Here is a 22,538-nt window from a genome sequence, read left to right on the forward strand (position 1 = left end):
ATGAAAGCTACTACAACCTTCAGTGGTGACCTAATTGGTAAAGTAAGTCTGACTGCGTGTAACTGAATGCTAGTCTAGCTCCAGTTGTTCTGTTTCTGACCTCAGAGGTTTGCTAGAGATCATAAGAGAACAACCAGTATCATGAAGACAAAGGAATACAGCAGACATGTCAGGAAGGAAGTTTAGACCAGAGTTATATTCTAAAGCATGCATGGTTAATAGGAGGGGCTGCTGCCAGGTCAACAACACAATGCAAGCAACAGTCTGCTGTCACTACATGCTCCTCTAGGAGGGATTGCTGCTCATCATTGGCAGCTTTCTGGCAGCTTTCTCAGGGCAGCTTTCTGAGTTTCTTTTGATAAAAACTCTAACCAATTTGAATAATAAACAGAAGCTGTCTGAACTGTTGAAAAAATAGGATCAATTTGGACTGTTTGTAGTTTACTTGAAATCTGCCTCTATGATTGGATTGAATCAACTATTTCTGTTTTTGCAAAGTGGCGTGAGAATACGTTTGCTGTGAATTGGCATTTACATAAAAGCTGAATTGAACAGAAAAGTCCCAAGCATTGAGCATTTCTCTGTTCAACCTGAACATAGAGAGAGGATGGACCAACTGAGACATTTACATCCTCCTACACTGACTGGCTGACCAAAGAGAGCATTAATCAACAAACAGCCAACATACTGTAACTCTGGAGGAGCTGCAAAGATCCACAGCTCCAGTGGGGGGCTCACTTAACAGGACAAGAATTAAAATGCAGCAACATCAAGTCTGTATGGAGGAATGGCAAGAAGAAGGGCATTTAAAACCCCAGAGGACAATATGTTTTTAGAGAGCACAGTAAACAAGAAGTTGCTCTGGCCATGCGACCAAAGTTGAACTTTTTGGTCAACATGCAAAACCTCATGTGTAGATGAAAATCAATGTTCTGGACTAACCATCCACAGTGAAACACAGAGGTGGCAGTATCGTGCCGTGGGGATTTTTTTTCAGCAAGGAAAAAAGTGGCTCACAGGTGAAGGGAATATGACTGAAGCTCAGTGGAGGAGAATCCTGGAAGGAAAACTGTTAGGAGCTGCAGAAGACCTGACACTGCAATGTGATGGTATACATCAAACCAGATTTGGCCGTTAATCAAGCTCAAACTAAGAATATGCGGCAACAGTTCACAGGGGAAGATCTGTGAACTGTTGTTCACAGATCTTCCCCATCCAACCTGTCTTGGCTACGGCTGTTTTGATGTTTAGCCTGTAGATGTTCAAATCTGGTAGAGACAAACCTGCAGTAGTAGCAAGTCCTACCAAGTGTTGAATCAGAGGGGCTGAATACAAACACACCAATTTTTTTATTTGTAATAATATTTAATGAGACAAAATGTGGAGACGTTCCTTCCCAGGAGCTTTTTCATTTACAACTGTGAAATGAAACAGCTCCTGTAATAATACTTCATGTTAACCGACACAACTGTCACTGTTGCTGTTGCACAAAGGGATACACACCAGCATTATCACAGCAAAAAGTCATCCCACATGTTAGCAATTTAATGCTAAAATGGCCAAGCTCTTTCTGAAAGCAGTGGTTTTTACTAGGAAAAGCAAATCATCTGATGGTATGTGTCTGTCTCAGGATGACCAGCAACAGAGACAACAGGGACAACACACCAATCTGGCAGGTCTTTCCTGTCCACTGCACAGGGCAGAGGCACTCAAAGCCGTTCTCCATGTCAATGCAGGTCCCTCCATGAGCACAGGGGGCAGAGGCACATTCATCTGTGTCTGAAATGTAGACATACAATACAGATATTATCACAAGACCTTCCTCCAAGCTCTGATTGGTTGTTTCTAGGTTGCACTGGGAACACTAGGAAAATCCATAGGAGCTTTTGAATCCTTTAGGGCTTTCTGTCTCTGTCATTAAAGGTTTAGATATCTCATACATACAGTTGAGAATTAAACTTCAATAAAAAAAACATTGAGTTAAATAACACTCCTCTTCAAATCTAATAAACTGGTATCAAGCATTGGTGCTATGCTTCTGCTGGTTTGGACAGTAAAAACTTTTGTTTGTGCTGCTATCATTTTAAAGATCAGAGGTTATCATCAATATCTTCAAAGCAAAAGCAGCACATTTCTGTTGCACAAACCAGCACAAATGTAGCCGAGTTGATTGATACCAAATTTGTTTGATTTTACGTATTTGAGTGGGAGGGGGTAAGTAGAGGGGTTGGTTGACCTCTAATGACCTCGGGAAACTTTTTTATTAATATCTTCAAAATGATGGGCACAAAAGACATTTTTACTGCACAAACATAGCACAAACAGTTCACACCAATTTGTTAGATTTGGTGTTGACCAAAGGCTGGTTGACCTTTTAACCTTTAAACTTTCGGTAACACTTTATTTGACGGGTATTGAATAAGACTGTCATGACACCCACATAAACATGACATAACACCTGTCATGAACATCAATAAGTCTTCATGAATATTTATGACCGTTGTCATAAAGCGTCGTTCGGTAAATTATGACACTTTTAATACAAAGTTGACATTATTCAAAATGTCTTCCATTATGACAACTTGACATTAATCTAGACAAAATGTCTTCGTTATGACAACTTGTCATTAACCTCACAAAAAATTTCTTCATTATGACAACTTGTCATTAACCAAGAAATCATGATCTAACATAATTTTGTCATAATAGTAGGCATAATGATTTAATTATGACACTAGCAAAAGCTTTAACAAAACAATGATTAATATTTCCACTCCCTGGAATAAAGCAAAACAAGAAGGAGAACCAGTAAAGATTTCAATAAGCTTTATTTAACACTGTCAAATGATTTAATAACAGACTCATTAACAATTTCTCTTATCTCAAGTAAAGTGGAACAAATAGCGACAGTTATGAAAATGACATTAAGTGTCATTACAGTGTCATTGATATTAACTTTTACCCCCAAGTAAAGTGACATAAGTAACAGTTATGACAAAGTCATTAAGTGTCATTAAGTGTCATTAACATTAACTTTACCCCCAAGTAAAGTGACATAAGTAACAACAGTTATGACAAAGTCATTAAGTGTCATTACAGTGTCATTAATATTAAATGTTTCTGCAAGTGAAACAAGTAACAATTATGACGAAGTCATTAAGTGTCATTAATATTAACTTTTACCTCAAGTAAATGGAAACTAGTAGCAACAATTATAAAGCTGTAATTTAGTATTACAGTGTCAAATGTTATGCTAACAGAGTCATTGATATTAAGTCTTAACTCAAATGAAGTGAAACATACTGGACTACTTATAACTACCATCATAACTGTAGAACAAAGCCATTGTACATTGGAATAAAACAAAAGATAACTTGTTCTAAGATAACAGAAGGTTTAACGTCTGGTCAGTATATTGTTACTCTGAAATACTGATTGAAAAACTAAAACAGAATTACTTATTCTTTAACTTAAGAAAATAGGTTCTTTCAACAGTAACATTTTTTGCTTCAGCCATCTCCTTCGTTATATCCTTCCTGTAATGCTCTGAAAACAGGAGCTCTTCTTCTTGTCTTCATTTCCTGGAAGCAGCTCTTTGAAGGTGTCCAGAAATGCTCAGAAATTACAGCTGTTCTTGCAATAGTTAATCATGGCGAAAGCCTTTTCATGAATTCAAACTTGGTGAATCTCTTCAGTGATGACTCAATTCATTGCGGTCACTTAAAAAAAGAACAAAAACAAAAAACAATGTCATCATATTCCAGCATTTATTTAAATACCATTCCAAAAATGTCCCTTGCTGCACATTGTCAGAATGGTAGACTGGCAGACAAATGCCTAGTTAACATGACTGGTTGTTATAAACTGCAATACAACTATTTCTTAATACAAGTAGCATAATAACTGGAGCTGAACAAAATTATTCTGATCAAATATTTGTCTGGCAGAAGTTCAGACAGACTGCCACTGTTATTTAGAAAGCATCATTTAATGTATAGTTTTAGGCAAATGACTGTATCTTTTTACTTAATGAGCATTCTAAATGATTTCTAACCAGATACTCTAACTTAGGGTTGTTTGCAAGAAGCTTATAGATAAATAAATAAATAGATTTAACACCAGTTTTTAGTTGTCTGAAACATAACTTATTAACTCAGCTGGTGAATGTTGATTCCTGCTCCCCATTCCCCACTGGCTGTCCCACCCCACTTCACATAGTGAAAATATTAACACAAAAACGACTTACCTAATTTTCTTGGGGAATATTTCATCTGCTTCTTTCTCTTTGGTCAAACAGGAACTTCTTTCTCTGGTGGCTGGTCCTTATTACATCCTCCACACTCGTAGCATGTCTTCATTAGCCAACTTTGTCCTCCCCACCATGTGTCCTTAGGCTAGCCTGGGTCTTCATGTGGCTAAACTTGCCAAAGCAAAGAACACAAGCACTGTGTCACATCAGCCAAGTTGCTAAATAACGCACATAAAGGATAACTTTGACTAATATATTAGCTTTTGATTTGCTAGATTAAAATTGGAGGGAAAAACAATTTGCCTGTCTTTAAAATATGTTTAATATTAAGGGCTAACGTTACGGTAATGGAGTTTAATAACTTTAGCTGACATTAAGGTAGGATTGGCTTGAATTGCTCATAGCTAACATTAAAGAGAAATAGATGTTATTTTCTAAAAAAAAAAAAAAAAAAGAAGTAAAGTTAATAAGACACATACCTCATATGTATTAGGTATCAAACTTCAGCTTCTTTTTAAACAGGATGTCTGGCCGTTATAACTTGTGTTAGGTTTGCCCCACAATATGGAAGATTTCTTCTTCACCAACAAACTGCACGCCTGTTCGTGGACTGCTGCCTCTCACTGGTGGAGATGGTGTATTGCACTACTTAATTGTGTTTAGAAAAGGGGTCCAACCGACCCCACACACGTAAAACTTTATCATTTGCCACAGTTCTCTACGTTTGCCTCAGTCCTCGCACGCACAAGGGTTAAACAGCCTTAAATAATGTTTCAAATGCTATGTTCGTAAGTGATTTGTAGACATCTTGCTGTAAAACTTTAGGATCAATTCAATCAAGAAAATTATCATGGCAGAGCTATATAATATTACTACATAAAGCTAATTTTTAAAGTAATACTTTTATTAAAAAAAATTATGTCAGATCATGATTTCTTGGTTGTCACAACGAAGACATTTTTGGCGAAGTTAATGACAAGTTGTCATAACGAAGACATTTTTGGCGAGGTTAATGACAAGTTGTCATAAGGAAGACATTTTTGGCGAGGTTAATGACAAGTTGTCATAAGGAAGACATTTTTGGCGAGGTTAATGACAAGTTGTCATAACAAAGACATTTTGAATAATGTCAACTTTGTATTAAAAGTGTCATAATTTACCGAACGACGCTTTATGACAACAGTCATAAATAGTCATGAAGACTTATTGATGTTCATGACAGGTGTTATGTCATGTTTATGTGGGTGTCATGACGGTCTTATTCAATACCCGTCAAATAAAGTGTTACCAAACTTTCATTAACATTTTCAAAGCAAAAGCAGAAAAACCAAAACTTTTTGTTATACAAAACAGAACAAATGTCGTCGAGCGGATCAACACAGCTCAACTACCCATGGTCGCCTACTGACTGCAATTTGCAGCATAAATTAGAGCTGTGAAATGCTAGCTCTGCTCTACTTTATGCTGCAAATGGTCAGCTGTTTTTAGATATGGAGAATTTTGGAAACTTGATGTTGCCTCTAATTTTGCTATAGATTAGGACGTTTGAATCAATTACTTTTAACAATTATAAACAATAATTTAAGTTCTCCTAATTGGTTGGTTTAAAGGGAATATGTAATTTGCATAACGGAAGTTGTTCTGACTCTAGAAAGTGTTTTTCCTTTCAGACAGCTCTTACACTACACAGACTACCACCATTAAAAAGCCCTTGCCTGTTAATCAGCTCTTTCTGTCTGCTCCTTTATTCTGAACTGAAAGGGAACCAAGCATCTTACCTTCAGCACAGGTTGGTCCAGACCAGCCAGCAGGACAGTGACACTCAAAGCCTGAAGGGACTTCATGACAAGTCCCTCCATTGGCACAGGGGTTAGAGAGGCAAGCGTGCTCCGCTAGAGAGACAGTTGTACATTTTACTTCTGATTTTTTCCAATTTGTTGCAACAAAACAGTCGTATTTTTATATGATTTGGGCATTAATAACATACTCACCAATCTCACAGTTTTTGCCGGAGTAGCCGTCAAGACAAGCACAGTCGTATTCATCTGGCTCTGTGTTCATGCAGGTTCCTCCATTCTTACAGGGCTGATTCGTCCCACAGTAATTCAGGTCTGGACACCAAAATCAGTAATAAACTCTTTAGATTAGACTGAAGCTTTGTGCTGTTGCACTTCTGGAATGGGACATGGACATATCCTATTTTTGAAAAGCACACATAGATTTGTTTAAACCAAAGGTTAGAGAAATCTGACCTTTATCACAGAGCAGCCCACCCCAGTTCTTCTCACAGGTGCACTGCCAGGGCTCAGTACAGGTACCGTGAACACATCCCGGGTATGGGAGGCATCTGTCACACAGTGGGCCATCCCACCCATAGTTACACCTGGAATACATTGGTATTAGACATTGTGCACCTGAGTTGTAAATCTATGCATCTCCTCCAGAGTTACCATCGGCATCTACGACATACTCCCATTGTCTCATTGTCAATTGTTTTACTTTAGGTATACCTCCTTGTTTTGGTAGGTCTGCAGGTGCTCCTCTACATGTCCAAGTAATGGACTGAACAGATGATCAGAGCTTAGGATGTTGTTTTAGAAACTAGTTAATTACTATGAAGGAGTTGGAATTAAAAATAAACATAGCATACTTTCATATGTTTATCTTACAGTTGTTGTTTTTTTGACTTGTTAAAGTAATAGAAACTGCTATTTTAAATGCAACTTAACAGGACTGAGTGAATTCAACAACCCAATCTGTTCCATTGCAAAGTCCCATATCATATTATGTTAAGAAGACATTGTGCATGCTCAGAAGTTCAATCTGAAATAACTTAAGTGATACAGAATGATTGGTTTTATGAAGACATTTTTGGTGCACAAGCAATTGTGGTTTATAACTGAGAAGTTAAAGTATTTGGAAAAAATCCTAGAGGAGTGAAGATAACTATAGATTTATTTCAGACACCTTTCTTTATTTTTTTCAGAAATACAAAAGAGCAGTTACATCTCTTCAAATTATGTTAAAGTACAACACAGAGATCGTATTCTGTGTTCTATCTATTCTTCACACTTAAAAAAAATCTTACACTTACAGTTTTGCCCCAAATCAAACAAAACAAATGGTGCAAAACAAATTCACAAACAGGAGTCAGAAAAAATAACTTGTGAATATTTTTTGTTGGTTTACTCAGGGGCACGGTATAGGGGGGAGGCGGGGGCAGTGATGACAATTCTAGGGGCCCTGACCAACAGGGGGCCATCCGCAATGTAATTATTTCTTTTTTGTTCATAGAAACTTTAAAAAAAAAAACGGGGCCCTGTCAAGTACAAAATTAAGCAAATTGTATTTTCAAAGATTGTTTTTAGCAGTAAAAAATTTATGTTCCCACTCCCAGATCAAAAAACACACATCCATATTTGCCCTGAAACCCCCCTCCCCTATATTTAACTTGTCCCTTTAACTTTTACCACTTAACAACAGATGAGTCAGTCAGCAGCAGCTCTAACCCACATCTCTCCTGACCTGTCCTCTCCTCTCCTGAGTGAAATTAAAGCTGTGGTAACACTTTATTTGAAGGGGGATGAATAAGACTGATCATCATTACTGATATTTTGTTATAAAAGTATTACTGATTGCACTTTAAAAAATGAGGTAACTTTATGTTATTAAAGGTTACGTTTAAACAGTAATGATTTCTTGGTTAATGTCAAGTTGTCATAACAGACATTTTGAATAATGTCAACATTGTATTAAAAGTGTCATAATTTACCGAATGAAGCTTTATGACAACAGTCATAAATATTCATGAAAGCTTATTCATGTTCATGACATGTGTTATGTCATGTTTATGAAAGTGTCATGACAGTCTTATTCACCCCCTTCAGATAAAGTGTTACCAAAGCTGCAGTATGTCACTTTTATATAAATATTTTTTTCACATATTTTTTTAAACTGTCATTATGTTGTGACAGTATGGTATGAGAGGTAATCTGTGAAAAATCTATTTCCTCTGCTTTCTCCTAGTGCTAGAAACAACCAGTCAGTGGCAGGAGAGTTTTAGTGCTGTCAATCACAATCTCATGTAGCGCTGCTCATCCTTCCTCCCCTTGATTTGTGCTGTGCTGCAGCTAGCATAGCACAGAGCTGTGCAGATTCAAACTGTGAATGCTCAGTTTAGTTAGTATAGCTACCAATGACAGCAGATAAACGGTTTCTTGTAATGATAAGTTGTTTCTCCACCACATTTAGCAGTGAGCGAATGAGGCTAATTGATGGGGCTAAGAGCGTCCTACTAGTTCTGATTGGTTATTTTGGTCAGAACGGTGCATTACTTTAACCAGTAATAGTAATTCAGGAAGGAGATGGAGGAGATTGGTTGTTTTCACAGATTATCTCTCATAACAAACTGCTACGACATGGTGACAGCTTTAACAAATATGGAGAAAACATATTTTTATTAAAGTTATGTACTGAAGCTTGAATAAAATCCAACTACATAGCATTTTTGAGAAACCTGGATTGCTTTATGTGTAGGTGAACGTTGCTTTTGACTGTTGCTCATGAGGAGAGACATTTCAGTATCTAAAACTAATAGAAAAAATTTAAGCAACCTACTTGCATACTGGATGTGAACTGTTGGATGTTAAATTCATGAGCAGTAAATATTGTGCTAATTATCAGTATTGAACCAAAGAAAGTAAGGCAGGTGCAAGCCTTTAAAATTGCGACGCTTTTATTGGGTCAAATAGACTCAAAAAATTGTAACAGCAGCTGCGCAGGGGGGCCCAAACAAATTTTTTGTCAGGGGGCCCACGATTTCTGGCAGCGCCCCTAGGTTTACTCTATCTATGTTGTCAAATTCTAGTAAAAGTCACCTGCCATTTCCTTCTGTCATCAGTAGATAACTGCAGTAGTAATGTGAATGTGTATAGAAACCCACTTTTCCTACCAATTTACTCTTTGGTGAACATTGTCTAACACTGTGAAGACCAATGAAGAAGATATGGTTCAGGTGTGACCAGAGACATCATATAAGTTCTATCACAGAAAACTGACTGTCTTATTTGCAATTTGGGTTACTGAGATATGCAGAGTGAGGTGACAATAAATGCAACAATAAAGCCTTTCATGCTTTGGGAGCAATTGCTGCCAGTGAAGAGTGCTGGATATCATTTCGATAAACTCTGGTTTAAAATAAGGAATAATGATAATCCTTCAGAGTGTTTTAAGTTGGTGATGGAGGCCAAAGATCAACAGAGAGAGGGTCAGACTGCACAGACAAGTGCTGACAAAGCAGAGTGTTTTCACAGTAATCTCCTTCCAGAAAATCATCATCAAACTGAGTGACAGTCTCTATTTTTAGAACACAGGAGAGTTCTCAGCAGACACTGTTTAGTTTGTGTCTGTGTGTGTGCATGTGTTTGAAGGACTATCTTCTTTCAAATTCAGATTTCATTTGTTGTTTCAGCTCTTGATTTGGATCCTATTGAAGTCTGACATGGTGACTTGTTTGAAAGTTGCAGCAACTTAAGGCACATAGAGATATGCTGACCATCATAACTGCTCTATCTGTAGTGCACCATGACTCAGAACAGCTCGTTGCCAGATAATTTTTTTAAAATTTTGCCAGATCACTTGGTATCATTTATACCTAAAGCGAAAAATTAACAGCCATTCCAGGCAATCGACAAAGATCGGTGATCAGCAGAGATCGGCCTCATAGGTGATTGGTATCGGCAGCAAAAAAACCTGATCGGCGCATCCCTAAGAGTAACTAACAAGGAGTAAATGAAGGAGGTGTGATTAAATACTAGGAGAGTTCATGCTGGAACAATAGACCTGGGTTAACGGGTTGCAAATGTGAGGAGAGAGAGCAGAAGGGAGACTGAGGAAAGAGAGAGAAAGAAGTGACAGGGGGCGCTGGGGACTAATAAGTTAAAACTCACAATTCAAGATTAATGAACTAAAAACAATGTTTAGATGATTTGTCTCTTGTTGTTAAATCAACTTCATGAACTTTAATTTCAGAGTTAAAGTACAAACTATCTTATAGACTTAAATCACATTTTCAAGGCAGCAGGTGGCTTCATTTTCAAGCTAAACCACCTTCAAATGTTTTACAGTGTGTTTTTAATACTAAGAACTATTTGTGTGATACTTTATATATGTTGCTGTTGTGCCTAAATTTCCTTTTTGTGTGATAAAAAAACCGTTGTTTCCATCTTTTCTTTAACTTGTGGTGGAAGCTGAGCTGAGGTCAAACTTGGAATGACCGGTTGGCTGTGTGGAACAAGAGTTTGTCATCTTGAAAGGAAGGCCTGCTCAGGGTTAGCTAATCTGTTGGTTTATAGCAGCTCTCTGTTATTTCAAGGCCACTGGGTAACATTGCCACCACCTGTCTTGTCATTTCTCTGTCAGGTCTATTTTGGGAAGGATTCACCACCACTCCCTCCTTCTCTAACCCTCTTTTCTAGCTCCCACAAACACTCCAAAATAGATGCTGCTCAAACAGTAGTGATATAGAGCACTACACAGAAGCAACAGGGAGACACTGTAGTCCTCAGGTTAATCACTAACCTGCTGCTTAATGATGACACATACACATAGCTTAACGGTTTAACTTGATGAGATTTTATTCAGTTTCATGCCATCCGTAATTCCAGTCCCTTTAAACACATCACACATGTCCAGAAAGTTATGCTTTATGCACACCCTGCACAGGCAGCAAATGGATTCATGCATCTTGAAGTTGTTCACATTTTGTCATTTTGTTATTTTCACTGTATTTTATCAGGAACACAAAGTACAAACTATCTGTAAATTGGAACGAAAGGAAAATATGGTTATAGAAAATGTTGACATATTCCCAAAGAAAGCAACTACTCTTCTTATGCACACAGAAAACAACTACCTTTAAAAGTCAACTAACTGGTAAACAGAGTCCAACTGCACGTATAGCAGCAGCAGTTCTGGTTCTGGCCTCAAAAGGTTTTCTAAAGATTCAAGCTCAAACAGCATCATAGCAACCAAGAAACACAGCAGACAGGACAGTTGTGGTTCAGTTTATAGAACCACAACTTTCAAGGGTCGGGTTCTCCAACATTACAACAAAAACAGAAAACAAAGACTGCACATTGTTCTAAACATCATTTTCCCAGTGAAACATGGTGGTGGTGTAACAGTGTTTAGGTTATAGAATCCCATTTGCTTTATGTATCAGTGCAATGGGGAAATGGTGCCCTCCTCTCTGTGTGGCTGGTTATATGCTGCTGGCTTCTGTACTCAGTGCCAGTCTGTGAAAGCTGCACGAGAGGCGAGTTTCATTCTTTAGCACACCGAGTAGAAAAATGTTAGCAACAGATAAAACATAATTTTTTTAACTTAGATAAATGGTGAGTAATTAATATTTACTAGATACGTGCCTGGCACCAATTTTTGTACTTTTAATCTTATTATTAAACCCTCCATGTGCTAAGTTAAAAAGCTAACATAACACTCGCTCTGTTGTAGCGTGCTGATTGAAGCTGAGCCGTTGCACTGATTCGATCCCCGATATGTTCCCATTCAGGAAATAAACTGCCTGATCACCCAGAAACTCCTTGTCTTCATTAAAAAACTACACAACGCAGATTCGAGGGGTTACTTGGGCCAGCCGCGTACAGTGGAGTGAAGCTGAACCCGGTTACAGTGGCAGCATAAAGCTGTTGGGATATATTTCTTAACCAGTGACAAAGAAGCTGCTCAGAGATAACTTGCAGCTGTTATCTCTGAGCAATAACAGCTGCAAGTTATCTCTTGCAGCTGTTATTGCTGCAAGAGATCACCCAGATCTCTTGCAGATCTGGGTGCAAGAGATCTGGGTGATACTAACTATACTAGCTCATAGTTAGTATGAGTATACTAGCTCAGTGTTTTTCAACCTTTTTTGAGCCAAGGTACACTGTTTTAATTAAAAAAATCTCGAGGAACACCACCAACCAAAAATGTAAACAAAGATACTCTGTAGTCGCATATATTATATATATTAGTCATTCTTATCAAAGTGTCTTGAATAGGAATCAAATAAACACAAAAATGTATTTTTATCACATTTTACATTTCTGATTTCCAATTGCACGTAATATGTCCACTTCAAAAATACATTTGAACAGTGTCACAACACTGTGGTATTAAATTTAAAGAAGTTGTAGAAAACTTCAGTGTTTTACAAACTAATCCACAAGCATTCTTATAGCCGGAATACAGAAAATAATTCTTATTCTGAAAGAAGCAATAATATTTGGGAAAGATTGTTACAATATGAAGATTTGGGTGTACAAAATGTCAATATCTGTATATTTTACCCACCTAGTGTGAAACCTGTGCATGTTTGGATGAAAACAGCTGATTTCCTGGCAGAAATTGAAGACAGACAAAGCTCTTCTCTAACATTGACTTAGATTATCTGACATAAGGGCCTATATTAGAAATGAAACAATATAACACATATTATAAAACTTATATTATGTGTTATAACATTCACCGGCAAAGTTTACACAGGTGGTAAAGACTATTATTTATATTCTTTCACTCTGTCAAAAGTAAGATACATCCTAAATCTTCCGTTTTTGTTTTGAAAGTTTCCTAAAGACACGATGTGAGGAAGAAGAGGGAGATATCTATAAAGAGAGACGGATAGATAGATCTGTCTGTCTGTCTGTACATTGTTGTTGGATACATATAAACATGTATCCAATATATATTATTCAGTGTTAATCATTATTTATTTGTGTTTGTATAGTTATATAAATATGTATTGATATTACTAAATAATTTATTAAATAAATTATGAACGGCTGTGTGCTCTGTAATATGCTCATTATACATCAATATCAGAATATTCCATTCCTATTCTATTCTTATAGCCACTAAGCATATTTAAATATGCTGAACTATGTATTAAAAACATACTTAAAAAATACAATTGTTTATAAATGTTGCTTTGATAGATGTTTGAATATGTTTTCCAGTAACAAAAAAGTGTGTTATGATTGATTAAATGCGCTGATACGTCATTGTGCCTGATAAACACATAACGCTGAGTGGAGTGGAGTACCGCTCCAAGATGGCCGCCCTAAATCTCGTCAGCGACAATAGGCGAGAGCGGTCCATGAGGGCATAGACATAATATAAGGATAGACGCCTCATGCCCAGCTGTCGCCTATTGTCGCTGACGAGATTTAGGGCGGCCATCTTGGAGCGGTATACCACTCCACTCGGTCCTATGTGTTTAACAGGCACAGTGACGGATCAGCGCATTTAATCGATCATAACACGCTTTTTTGTTACTGGAAACCATATTCAAACATCTATCAAAGCTACATTTATAAACAATTGTATTATTTAAGTATGTTATTTAAGTTATTTAAGTATTTAAATATGCTTAGTGGCTAAAACAATAGAATAGGAATGGAATATTCTGATATTGATGTATAAAGAGCATATTACAAAGCACACAGCCGTTCATAATTTATTTAATAAATTATTTAGTAATATCAATACATATTTAAATAACTATACAACACAAATAAAGATTCATAATGGCACAAATAAATAATTAATACTGAATATATATATATATATATATATATATATATATATATATATATATATATGTTTATATATATATATATATATATATATATATATATATATATATATATATATATATATATATATATATATATATATGTTTATATATATATATATATATATATATTTTTTTTTTTTTTTTTTTTTTTTTTTTGCCGACTTCTAGCTTCAGAGATTCAGCAGCTGAGATTAAGTCCAAAATCTGATGAGATCCATCCTGTGAATTCGTCTCTCTTTATAGATTTCTCCCTCTTCTTCCTCACATCGTGTCTTTATGAAACTTTCAAAACAAAAACGGAAGATTTGGGATGTATCTTACTAGAGAAAGAATTACATATAAATAATAGTCTTTACCACCTGTGTAAACTTTGCTGGTGAATGTTATAACACATAAGTTTTATAATATGTGTTATATTGTTTCATTTCTAATGCTCTTGTGTCATATAATCTAAGTCAATGTTAGAGAATAATTAATATTTTTAGATGTACAGAATCTCAGTTAGTCTTCATAGCGGGGCTGAACCCGTATTACACCGGGTTCAGATACCAGCTAGGCGAGATACCAGCTAATATTAGCTGGTATCTCGCCGGTGGACATAAATACAGTAAAGTAATATTCTAATATATAATATAATCACAATATATACACAATAATATGTCCATCTTACTTGTGAAATGCTGTCTGTGGAGCCCTCACATCAATAATCCATAGATCCGAACAATAATATCCCTCAGAGCTGAGGCATCGTCTATTGTTTTGATTGAGGAAAGTAGGAGTTTATACCGCTCTAAGATGGCCGCCGTATTTCCTGCGCCGGAGCAGCCAATGCGGCGTCTACCCTTATATTATGTCTATGCATGAGGGTCTATCCTTATAATATGTATATGCTTACCGCTACCTGTAACATTCACGCATCTCTTGTTTTAATGTAAAATGCTCGGTACCTACTGCCATCTAGTGGTAAGAAAATTACATGATTACGCCGCTAGTCACTACTAACCATGGTTTCGTTCACACCAAGCTTAAGTGCAGCGGCTTTATTTCCCTCCTGTACTGTCAGATCGACAGTCCTCAACTTAAAAGCTGCATCATATGAGTTTGAAAACATTTCAACGTCGTGCCAGCTGCTAGCATGTGGTTGTTCTAAATGAAAATCAACGCGTTCTTTGATTTACAATTTTGACTTCTAATGATTCACTTCCTGCTAGAGAGCCCCCTGGTGGTTGAAGAAAAAATACACAGAAAAACCGCACCGGGCTACAATCCGCATGGTTCAAAATTTAGGAAAAAAGTAGCAGCTTATAGTCCGGAAAATACGGTACCATAGGTGAAATTGAATAATTTCCACGGCACACCTGACGATCACTCACGGCACACTAGTGTGCCGCGGAAGAGTGGTTGAAAAACACTGTACTAGCTCATACTAACTATGAGCTAGTATACTAACTATACTAGCTCATAGTTAGTATACTAGGGTTAGTATACCCTAGTATACTAACTCATACTAGCTCATAGTTAGTATACTAACTATACTAACTAGTATACTAGCTCATAGTTAGTATACTAGCTCATACTAACTATGAGCTAGTATACTAACTATACTAGCTCATAGTTAGTATACTAGGGTTAGTATACCCTAGTATACTAATTATGAGCTAGTATAACTAGCTCATAACTAGTTATACTAGTTATAACTATGAGCAGTTATACTAGCTCATAGTTATAAGCTAGTAACTGTTTGGGATAACTAAGTTCACAGCAGTCAAATGTCATTATGGAGTTGACCAAACTATAAAGTTTTGAGCTCTGTTGAGATTTATGCCACTTTAACTGAACAGGGTTAAAGTGCATCAGTGCTGCAAATTAGCTATATTTTATAGCTAATTTGAGTGGAACACTCAAAAGGTTTGAGTGTAGTGTCCTGACAGTAGCAACATCATGACGTTCTGGTGGGTGGGTATGATGCTGACTCATCAGCATCATACCAGCTGACTCAGGTATGATGAGTCAGCTGTCTTGAATTTGCCTTTATTGGGGACTGCCCATGCAATGCATGGCAGGAACCTATGTTCCAATAAGGTGTTTCTTTATTTTTTATTCTTCTTACGTCACCTTTAATGCAGCCCTAACCGGTGCATGCACCCTGACAAAGGTGGTATCAAAACATGCAGCTTACTCCCGTTAAGTGTGCTATTCTTTTTAGTGGCATTCTGAGTTAAATTGATGACATAAATTGTGAAAAACGACAAAATTCCATACAAGTCAATGGAGGCTCCGCCGTCTCCATCTCTCCCACACACACACTTGCAGCTATAGACATAACATAGGAATAGACAACTCATGGACCGCTCTCGCCTATTGTCGCTGACGAGATTTAGGGCGGCCATCTTGGAAGGGTCGACCACTCCACTCAGCGTTATATGTCTAGCAGGCACAATGACATATCAGCGGATTTAGTCAATCATGACATGCTTTTTTGTTACTGGAAACCATATTCAAACATCTGTCAAAGCTACATTTAGCTTTTTTTTAAAGTATTTAAGTACATTTTTTAAGTATTTTTTAATTGTATTGATATATAGTTCAGCATATTTAAATACTCTTAGTGGGGAAAACAATAGAATAGGAATAGAATGTTCTGATATTGATGTATGATGAGCATTTTACAAACCACACAGCCGTTCATAATTTATTTAATAAATTATTTAGTAATATCAATACATATTTCTATAAATATACAAACACAAATAAATAATGATTAATAATGACACAGATTAATAATGATTAACACTGAATAATATATATTAGATACATGTTTATATGTATATAATACATATAAACATGTACAGCCTAATATATTATCTGTCGGCTAGCCGACGAGTTCTAGCTTCAGAGTGATTCAGCAGCTGAGATTGAGTCCAAAATCTGATGGGAGATTCATCAGTGCTGTAGTGAATCCGTCTCTTTAAAAATATCTCCCTCTTCTTCCTCACATCGTGTCTTTATGAAACCTTCAAAACAAAAACGGAAGATTTGGGAGCTAACTTACTTTTGACAGAATGAAAGAATTACACATAAATAATAGTCTTTACCACCTGTGTAAACTTTGCTGATGAATGTTATAACAAGTAATATAAGTTTTATAATATACGTTACACTGTCACATTTCTAATATAGGCTCTTGTGTCAGACAATCTAAGTCAATGTTAAGAGCATAATTATTTTTTTTAGATTTACGGAATCTCAGTTAGCCTTCATAGCGAGGCTGAACCCGGAATTACACCAAGCACTGTAGCTAATATTAGCTGGTATCTCACCGGTAGACATAAATACAGTAAAGTAATATTCTAATCACAATATATACACAATAATATGTCCATCATAGTTGTGAAATGTTGTCTGTCGAGCCCTCACATCAACAGTCCATCAATCCGAACAACAATATCCATCAGTGCTGAGACATCTTCTGCTGTTTTGGTTGAGCAAAGTAGGAGGGACGACCCTTCCAAGATGGCCGCCGTATTTCCTACGCCGGAGCAGCCAATGCGGGGTCTACTCTTATATCATGTCTATGCTTGCAGCTGCAGTCATTAATTACTATGGCCGAAACGGAGCCCAGACAGACGTGACAGAGGCAGAGAAGGAGAGCAGAAGCCTCTCACAACAGAGCTGCGAGAGCTTTCCTGCAATGCATTTTGGGAAACATGAATATTTCCTGAAACTATTCATATTTTGCTTACATAAATTTAATATTTCTCATAATTATTCAGTGTGAATTAAAATCGTTAGTATGAAACAAACAAACAAACAAAAAAAACAATAATTATCCACTGTTATTTTGTTTTATTTCGGACCGTGAGTTGAGTAAGAACCAAATGCGCGAAGCTTATAGTCATCAGTCTCGGACTGAATTTCTCTGTGTATGAGGTTCAGCCATTGCATTATAACGGTGATCTAGTTCAGCCTGAAATAGGTCAGATTGTTTTGTTTCTCTTGTGAAGCACATTGTATTTCAATAGCAACAAATGAATTAAAAAAGTTGTTTAATTTTCACTGTGACATCACTTCCGTATTTTAGTATAGGATTAATTTGGAGTGTATGTCCCCCAGATTATGAGTTGAGGAATATTGACAAATATTGGTGTATTTCCAGCATTATGAGTTGAAAAAAACAAAACAAATTTGAGTTTATTTCCAGCATATGAGTTGAAGATATTAAAAATTTTAAGTGAAATATTCCCTAATCATAAGTTGATCAATATTTATAAGACAATGTTGAGATAATTTAAGGCAACTGCACTTGTAATTTTTATTTTATGTAAACTTAAAACATTTAAAAACATCACTAAAATATTTTTTGTGTAATCTGTGACAAAATCATTTTTGAGTTCTGTGAACTTGTTAGGGTTTACAGTGTAATGCAGCACACTGCATTATCTGTATCTATATCTATAATGAAATGTGAAAGTTTTGAAGGCCGTGTACCTAACCTTTCCAAGATGCATGAAAACATGTATTCAGAAAAATACATTGTTCCGTTTACTTATAGTTATGTCAATAATTTCCACAAAACTGAGTATTGTCCAGTATATAAATGAACCTTTATTGTATTTAGTAAAACTTGAAAATACTTCGCAGACTTAAGTTAGTGTGGCAGTCACTGAATCAAACTAAGCAGTAGTCTTAGTTTGATTGACTAGACTAAGACATGTCAACAGTTTCCACAGTGTAGTTAAGGAAATTCAAAACACACCATTTTTGCTTATGGAACAAACATTTCTACCAATTAAACAAAACCTCAGGTAAAGTATAATTGCACAACTCTTTACAGCTACAGAGAGAGAAACTGAAGCTATTCTTGTAGCTCAAGAATCAACCATCATTTTTGAGGCTTTATTTTGTTAACCCCAAAAGAGTGAATCCCCCAGGTGTTCATGATGACTACCTCTCTCACTTCTGTTTACTCTGCTGGATGGTTTAACACAAACTAACACATGGTGAACATACAAAATACTGCAGTTATCTACTGATGACAGAAGGAAATGGCTGGTGACTTTCACTAGAATTTGACAACATAGATAAGAGTACACCAACAACAAATATTCACATTTAATTTTTTCTGACTCAGGTATGTGAATTTGTTTTGCACCATTTGTTTTGGATCATTTGGGGCAAAACTTTAAATGTAAGATTTTTTTTAATTGTGACTCAAAGAATACAATTTGTGTCTTGTGCTTAAGAATTTGAAGAGGTGTAACTGCTATTTTGTGTTTCTGAAAAACAATCTGTAGTTAAAAAACTCCTCTAGGATTTTTTCTCAAAAACCTCAATTCATATTAGAGGTGTGCCAATTGATTGGCCACTAATCACAATTATTCGATTTCCGTAAAAAAGTGTATGATCGGTGATCGCTGAACACGTCTCTTGTTGCCGATCACCAAAACTGATCACCTGCATCTCACTTTGCAGCTTCTTTTATTTACACTGTGCAGCAGTAAATCTTAAGCAATGTCGTGTGGAACTATAACGCTCTGAGAGTGAATGAGGGAAGTTTGCAAGTTGTGGCGGAAAATTCGGGGGTGAAGCACACAGGGCTGGGCGATATATTGAGTATACTCCATGTATCACAATCATTTCAATTTAAGATAGTTAAAATGGCTATATCAAAAATTGTTCAAATAATAAACTTTCACCGTCAAATTCACTGTGAGTATGGTTTATCCGACACCCAATGAATGCATCACTAGTCCCTCCCACCTCCCAACCTGAAAATTTTCTACCAACCACGCTGCGTGGAGAAAACAAACATGTTGACAGCGAGTTTGAGGCGAGCCGTGAATGAGACAGTAACTGAAGAGGAATCAGATGAACTTGTCTAGTTCCGAAGAGAAACAGGGCTGGATCAATAATTTGGCAGTAGTTTGGATTTTATATGGAGGATGTCGAACAAAATGAGGTCATTTGTGAAACATGTTAAACTATTTCCACAAAAGGTTGTACTGCAAATTTATCCCCACTCCCCCGGCCCCCATCACACTATTCTTTTACATACCCTTCATAGCTCCGCGCTGCCGCGGTAGAAGTAGTTCGTTAAAGTGAAACCTGGAGATTTAGGTAGGATTCATTTAGTGCTATGCAAAGGGAAAAATATTTCAAAACTGCTCATTCTTATTTTCTCGCTTTCAGTCGGCTTTACGATACACGCGCAGACTCGTTGCCATAGCAACTAACAACAACGCAACTTCATGTATCAGGATTCAGCACCAAAAACATACAAACATTACTCCCACATAGAACAGAACATTCAGTTCGTTACAGTTTGGGGTTTTTAGGCCTGATGTGTATTTTGCAATTATTAATGAGTGATTGCGGTGGTATGATTAGCCACTGCTCTTAGCCAAAGTAACACAGCGGTGGTTGATTAGCTAATTTAAAGGTCTGCTTCACTGATGATCTGTCAGTTTGTGTGTAGGTCGCCTTTTTTATTTTGAAGCTGAACCAAAACATTTACACTTAGCACAATACAATCAGACAGGTACCGTTCTCCTTGCAACCACCAAACCCAGACTTGTCCATCAGATTGCCAGATGGAGAAGCGCGATTCATCACTCCAGAGAAAGCGCCTCCACTGCTCTAGAGTCCAGTGGTGGCGGCTTTACACCACTGCATCTGACGCTTTGCATTGTCCTTGGTGATGTTTGGATTGGATGCAGCTGGTTACCATGGAAGCCCATTCCATGAAGCTCTCTGCGCACTGTTCTTGGGCTAATCTGAAGGCCACATAAAGTCTGGAGGTCTGTAGTGACTGACTCTGCAGAAAGTTTGTGACCTCTTCGTTCTATGTGCTCCAGCATCTGCTGATCCCACTCCGTCAGTTTACGTGGCCTACCACTTGGTGGCTGAGTTGCTGTCTTTCCCAAACACTTCCATTTCCTTATAATACAGCTGACAGTTGACTGCGGAATATTTAGGAGTGAAGAAATGTCACAACTGGATTTGTTGCATAGGTGGTATCCTATCACAGTTCCACACTGGAATTCACTGAGCTCCTGAGAGCGAACCATTCTGTTTGTAAAAACAGTCTGCATGCCTAGGTGATTCATTTTATACACCTGTGGCCATGAAAGTGATTGGAACACCTGATTCCCATAATTTGGATGGGTGAGCAAATAATTTTGTCAATATAGTGTACTTGGGAGTAAACTCATATTTGGTACTTTATAAGACTATGATGTGAAATCTGAGTCACAATCAGTGTCATTCATTTCCAACAAAAATGTAAACATGTTTTAATAATATATGAGAGAGTGATTGTCATTTGTGATGTCCCATTAATCAAAACAAAGTGGCAGCGAAAAGTTTAGAACAATTATTATTCAGAGAATCTCTTGCCTGGAAGAGATAAGGACGTGGATGAATCAGATCTTTCTTCAGTTAAACTGCTCCAAAACTGAGGCCATTTTGATTGGAACACCTCACTAGGTTCAATCTTCAACTTTGATGACAATCTTCTTTTCTGGACAAGACATCCCCCGTTCCACCACTGTTACAAATCTTGGAATTAGAATGGATTCTCATCCATCTCAGAGTCTCTGCATTGTTAAAACAGAACTTAAATTAACTACATCAATGTACATCACCACAGAGTGGAGCTTGAAGATAACAATGTAAAAGTTGTATATCAAATCTAGCATCACACCAAGTTAAAAAAAATGTATCATTAAACTAGTGTCTTGGAAGGTGCTACTTAATTTCTTTAAAGTTAGACAAACATAAAAACTAAAAAATAATCGTCTCTAGAAAACTATTGGCCAACTACTGACTCTTTAAAACATGACAAATGGTAATTTATGAAACCTTTACTTTATTTGTGTGTCATCTCTGCATCAGTATTGTGTATTATCATATTTTGCGAGCTGGATGCATCATTACAGTCTACATAGCCTATATCTGAGTGCTTCAGCACAAATACATTTATTTTGCTAGTGGCCTCTATTTTGTATTTCATTCAAGAAATGGCAAGAAGAGACATGGGAGGACTATGCTTTCTGATAAATAAAGATATTACCTTAAAATGGACAACGTTAAAGACATATATTTGGTCAAGAAAGCAACTTTAATAGCATGTGTCCACACAATTAGTGACCTATTTGCAGGAGTCAAACAATGCACCCAACTCCCAATATAAGATAACACATAATATTGCTTTCACATGAATGGTACCAGATATTTTGTAATATAATAATATTTATTATATTACTGCAAGCAGTAATATAATATTTAAGCCTTGCCACCCCTGTTGCTACCCCAGCTGGTGATCATGAATTCAAGAAATAGTTATGGCAAATCAGATATTAAGAGCATGAATATCTTTTTTCCCACAACATTGAATGCAAAACAGTGTAACCTGACACCTACTATACATATATATATATATATATATATATATATATATATATATATATATATATATATATATATATATATATATATATATATATATATATATATATATATGCACACAGTGGTGGAGAAAGTACTCAAAAAATGTACTTAAGTAAAAGTACATTTACACAGTCAAAAATGTACTCAAGTAAAAGTCAAAGTACCACATTAACATTTTACTTAAGTAAAAGTAAAAAAAGTACTGGCTTT

At 36.5% G+C, this 22,538-nt stretch overlaps 1 protein-coding gene and 1 long non-coding RNA gene across 3 annotated transcripts in view; both read right to left on the reverse strand.

The window, feature by feature from the left end:
• Positions 1 to 22,538, reverse strand: part of LOC106907994 (protein jagged-2-like) — a 117,179-nt gene that overhangs the window by 35,397 nt on the left and 59,244 nt on the right. For both annotated transcript variants that reach the window (XM_088004035.1, XM_088004034.1), the window contains exons 6-9: positions 6,502 to 6,632; positions 6,241 to 6,360; positions 6,028 to 6,141; positions 1,666 to 1,779 (exon numbers count right to left, since the gene is read on the reverse strand). In XM_088004035.1, coding sequence (XP_087860161.1) covers positions 1,666 to 1,779; positions 6,028 to 6,141; positions 6,241 to 6,360; positions 6,502 to 6,632 — 479 coding nt within the window. The remainder of the gene's footprint in view (positions 1 to 1,665; positions 1,780 to 6,027; positions 6,142 to 6,240; positions 6,361 to 6,501; positions 6,633 to 22,538) is intronic.
• Positions 2,810 to 6,009, reverse strand: LOC148160081 (uncharacterized). The gene is made up of 2 exons (XR_015762439.1): positions 4,247 to 6,009; positions 2,810 to 3,719 (listed from the first exon to the last, which is right to left on the reverse strand). It is a non-coding gene; the product is annotated as an uncharacterized LOC148160081 (long non-coding RNA).

The sequence above is a fragment of the Poecilia mexicana genome, unplaced genomic scaffold (assembly GCF_051168715.1).
Source record: "Poecilia mexicana isolate PSO_F unplaced genomic scaffold, ASM5116871v1 scaffold_3, whole genome shotgun sequence".
Lineage (NCBI taxonomy): Eukaryota > Metazoa > Chordata > Actinopteri > Cyprinodontiformes > Poeciliidae > Poecilia > Poecilia mexicana.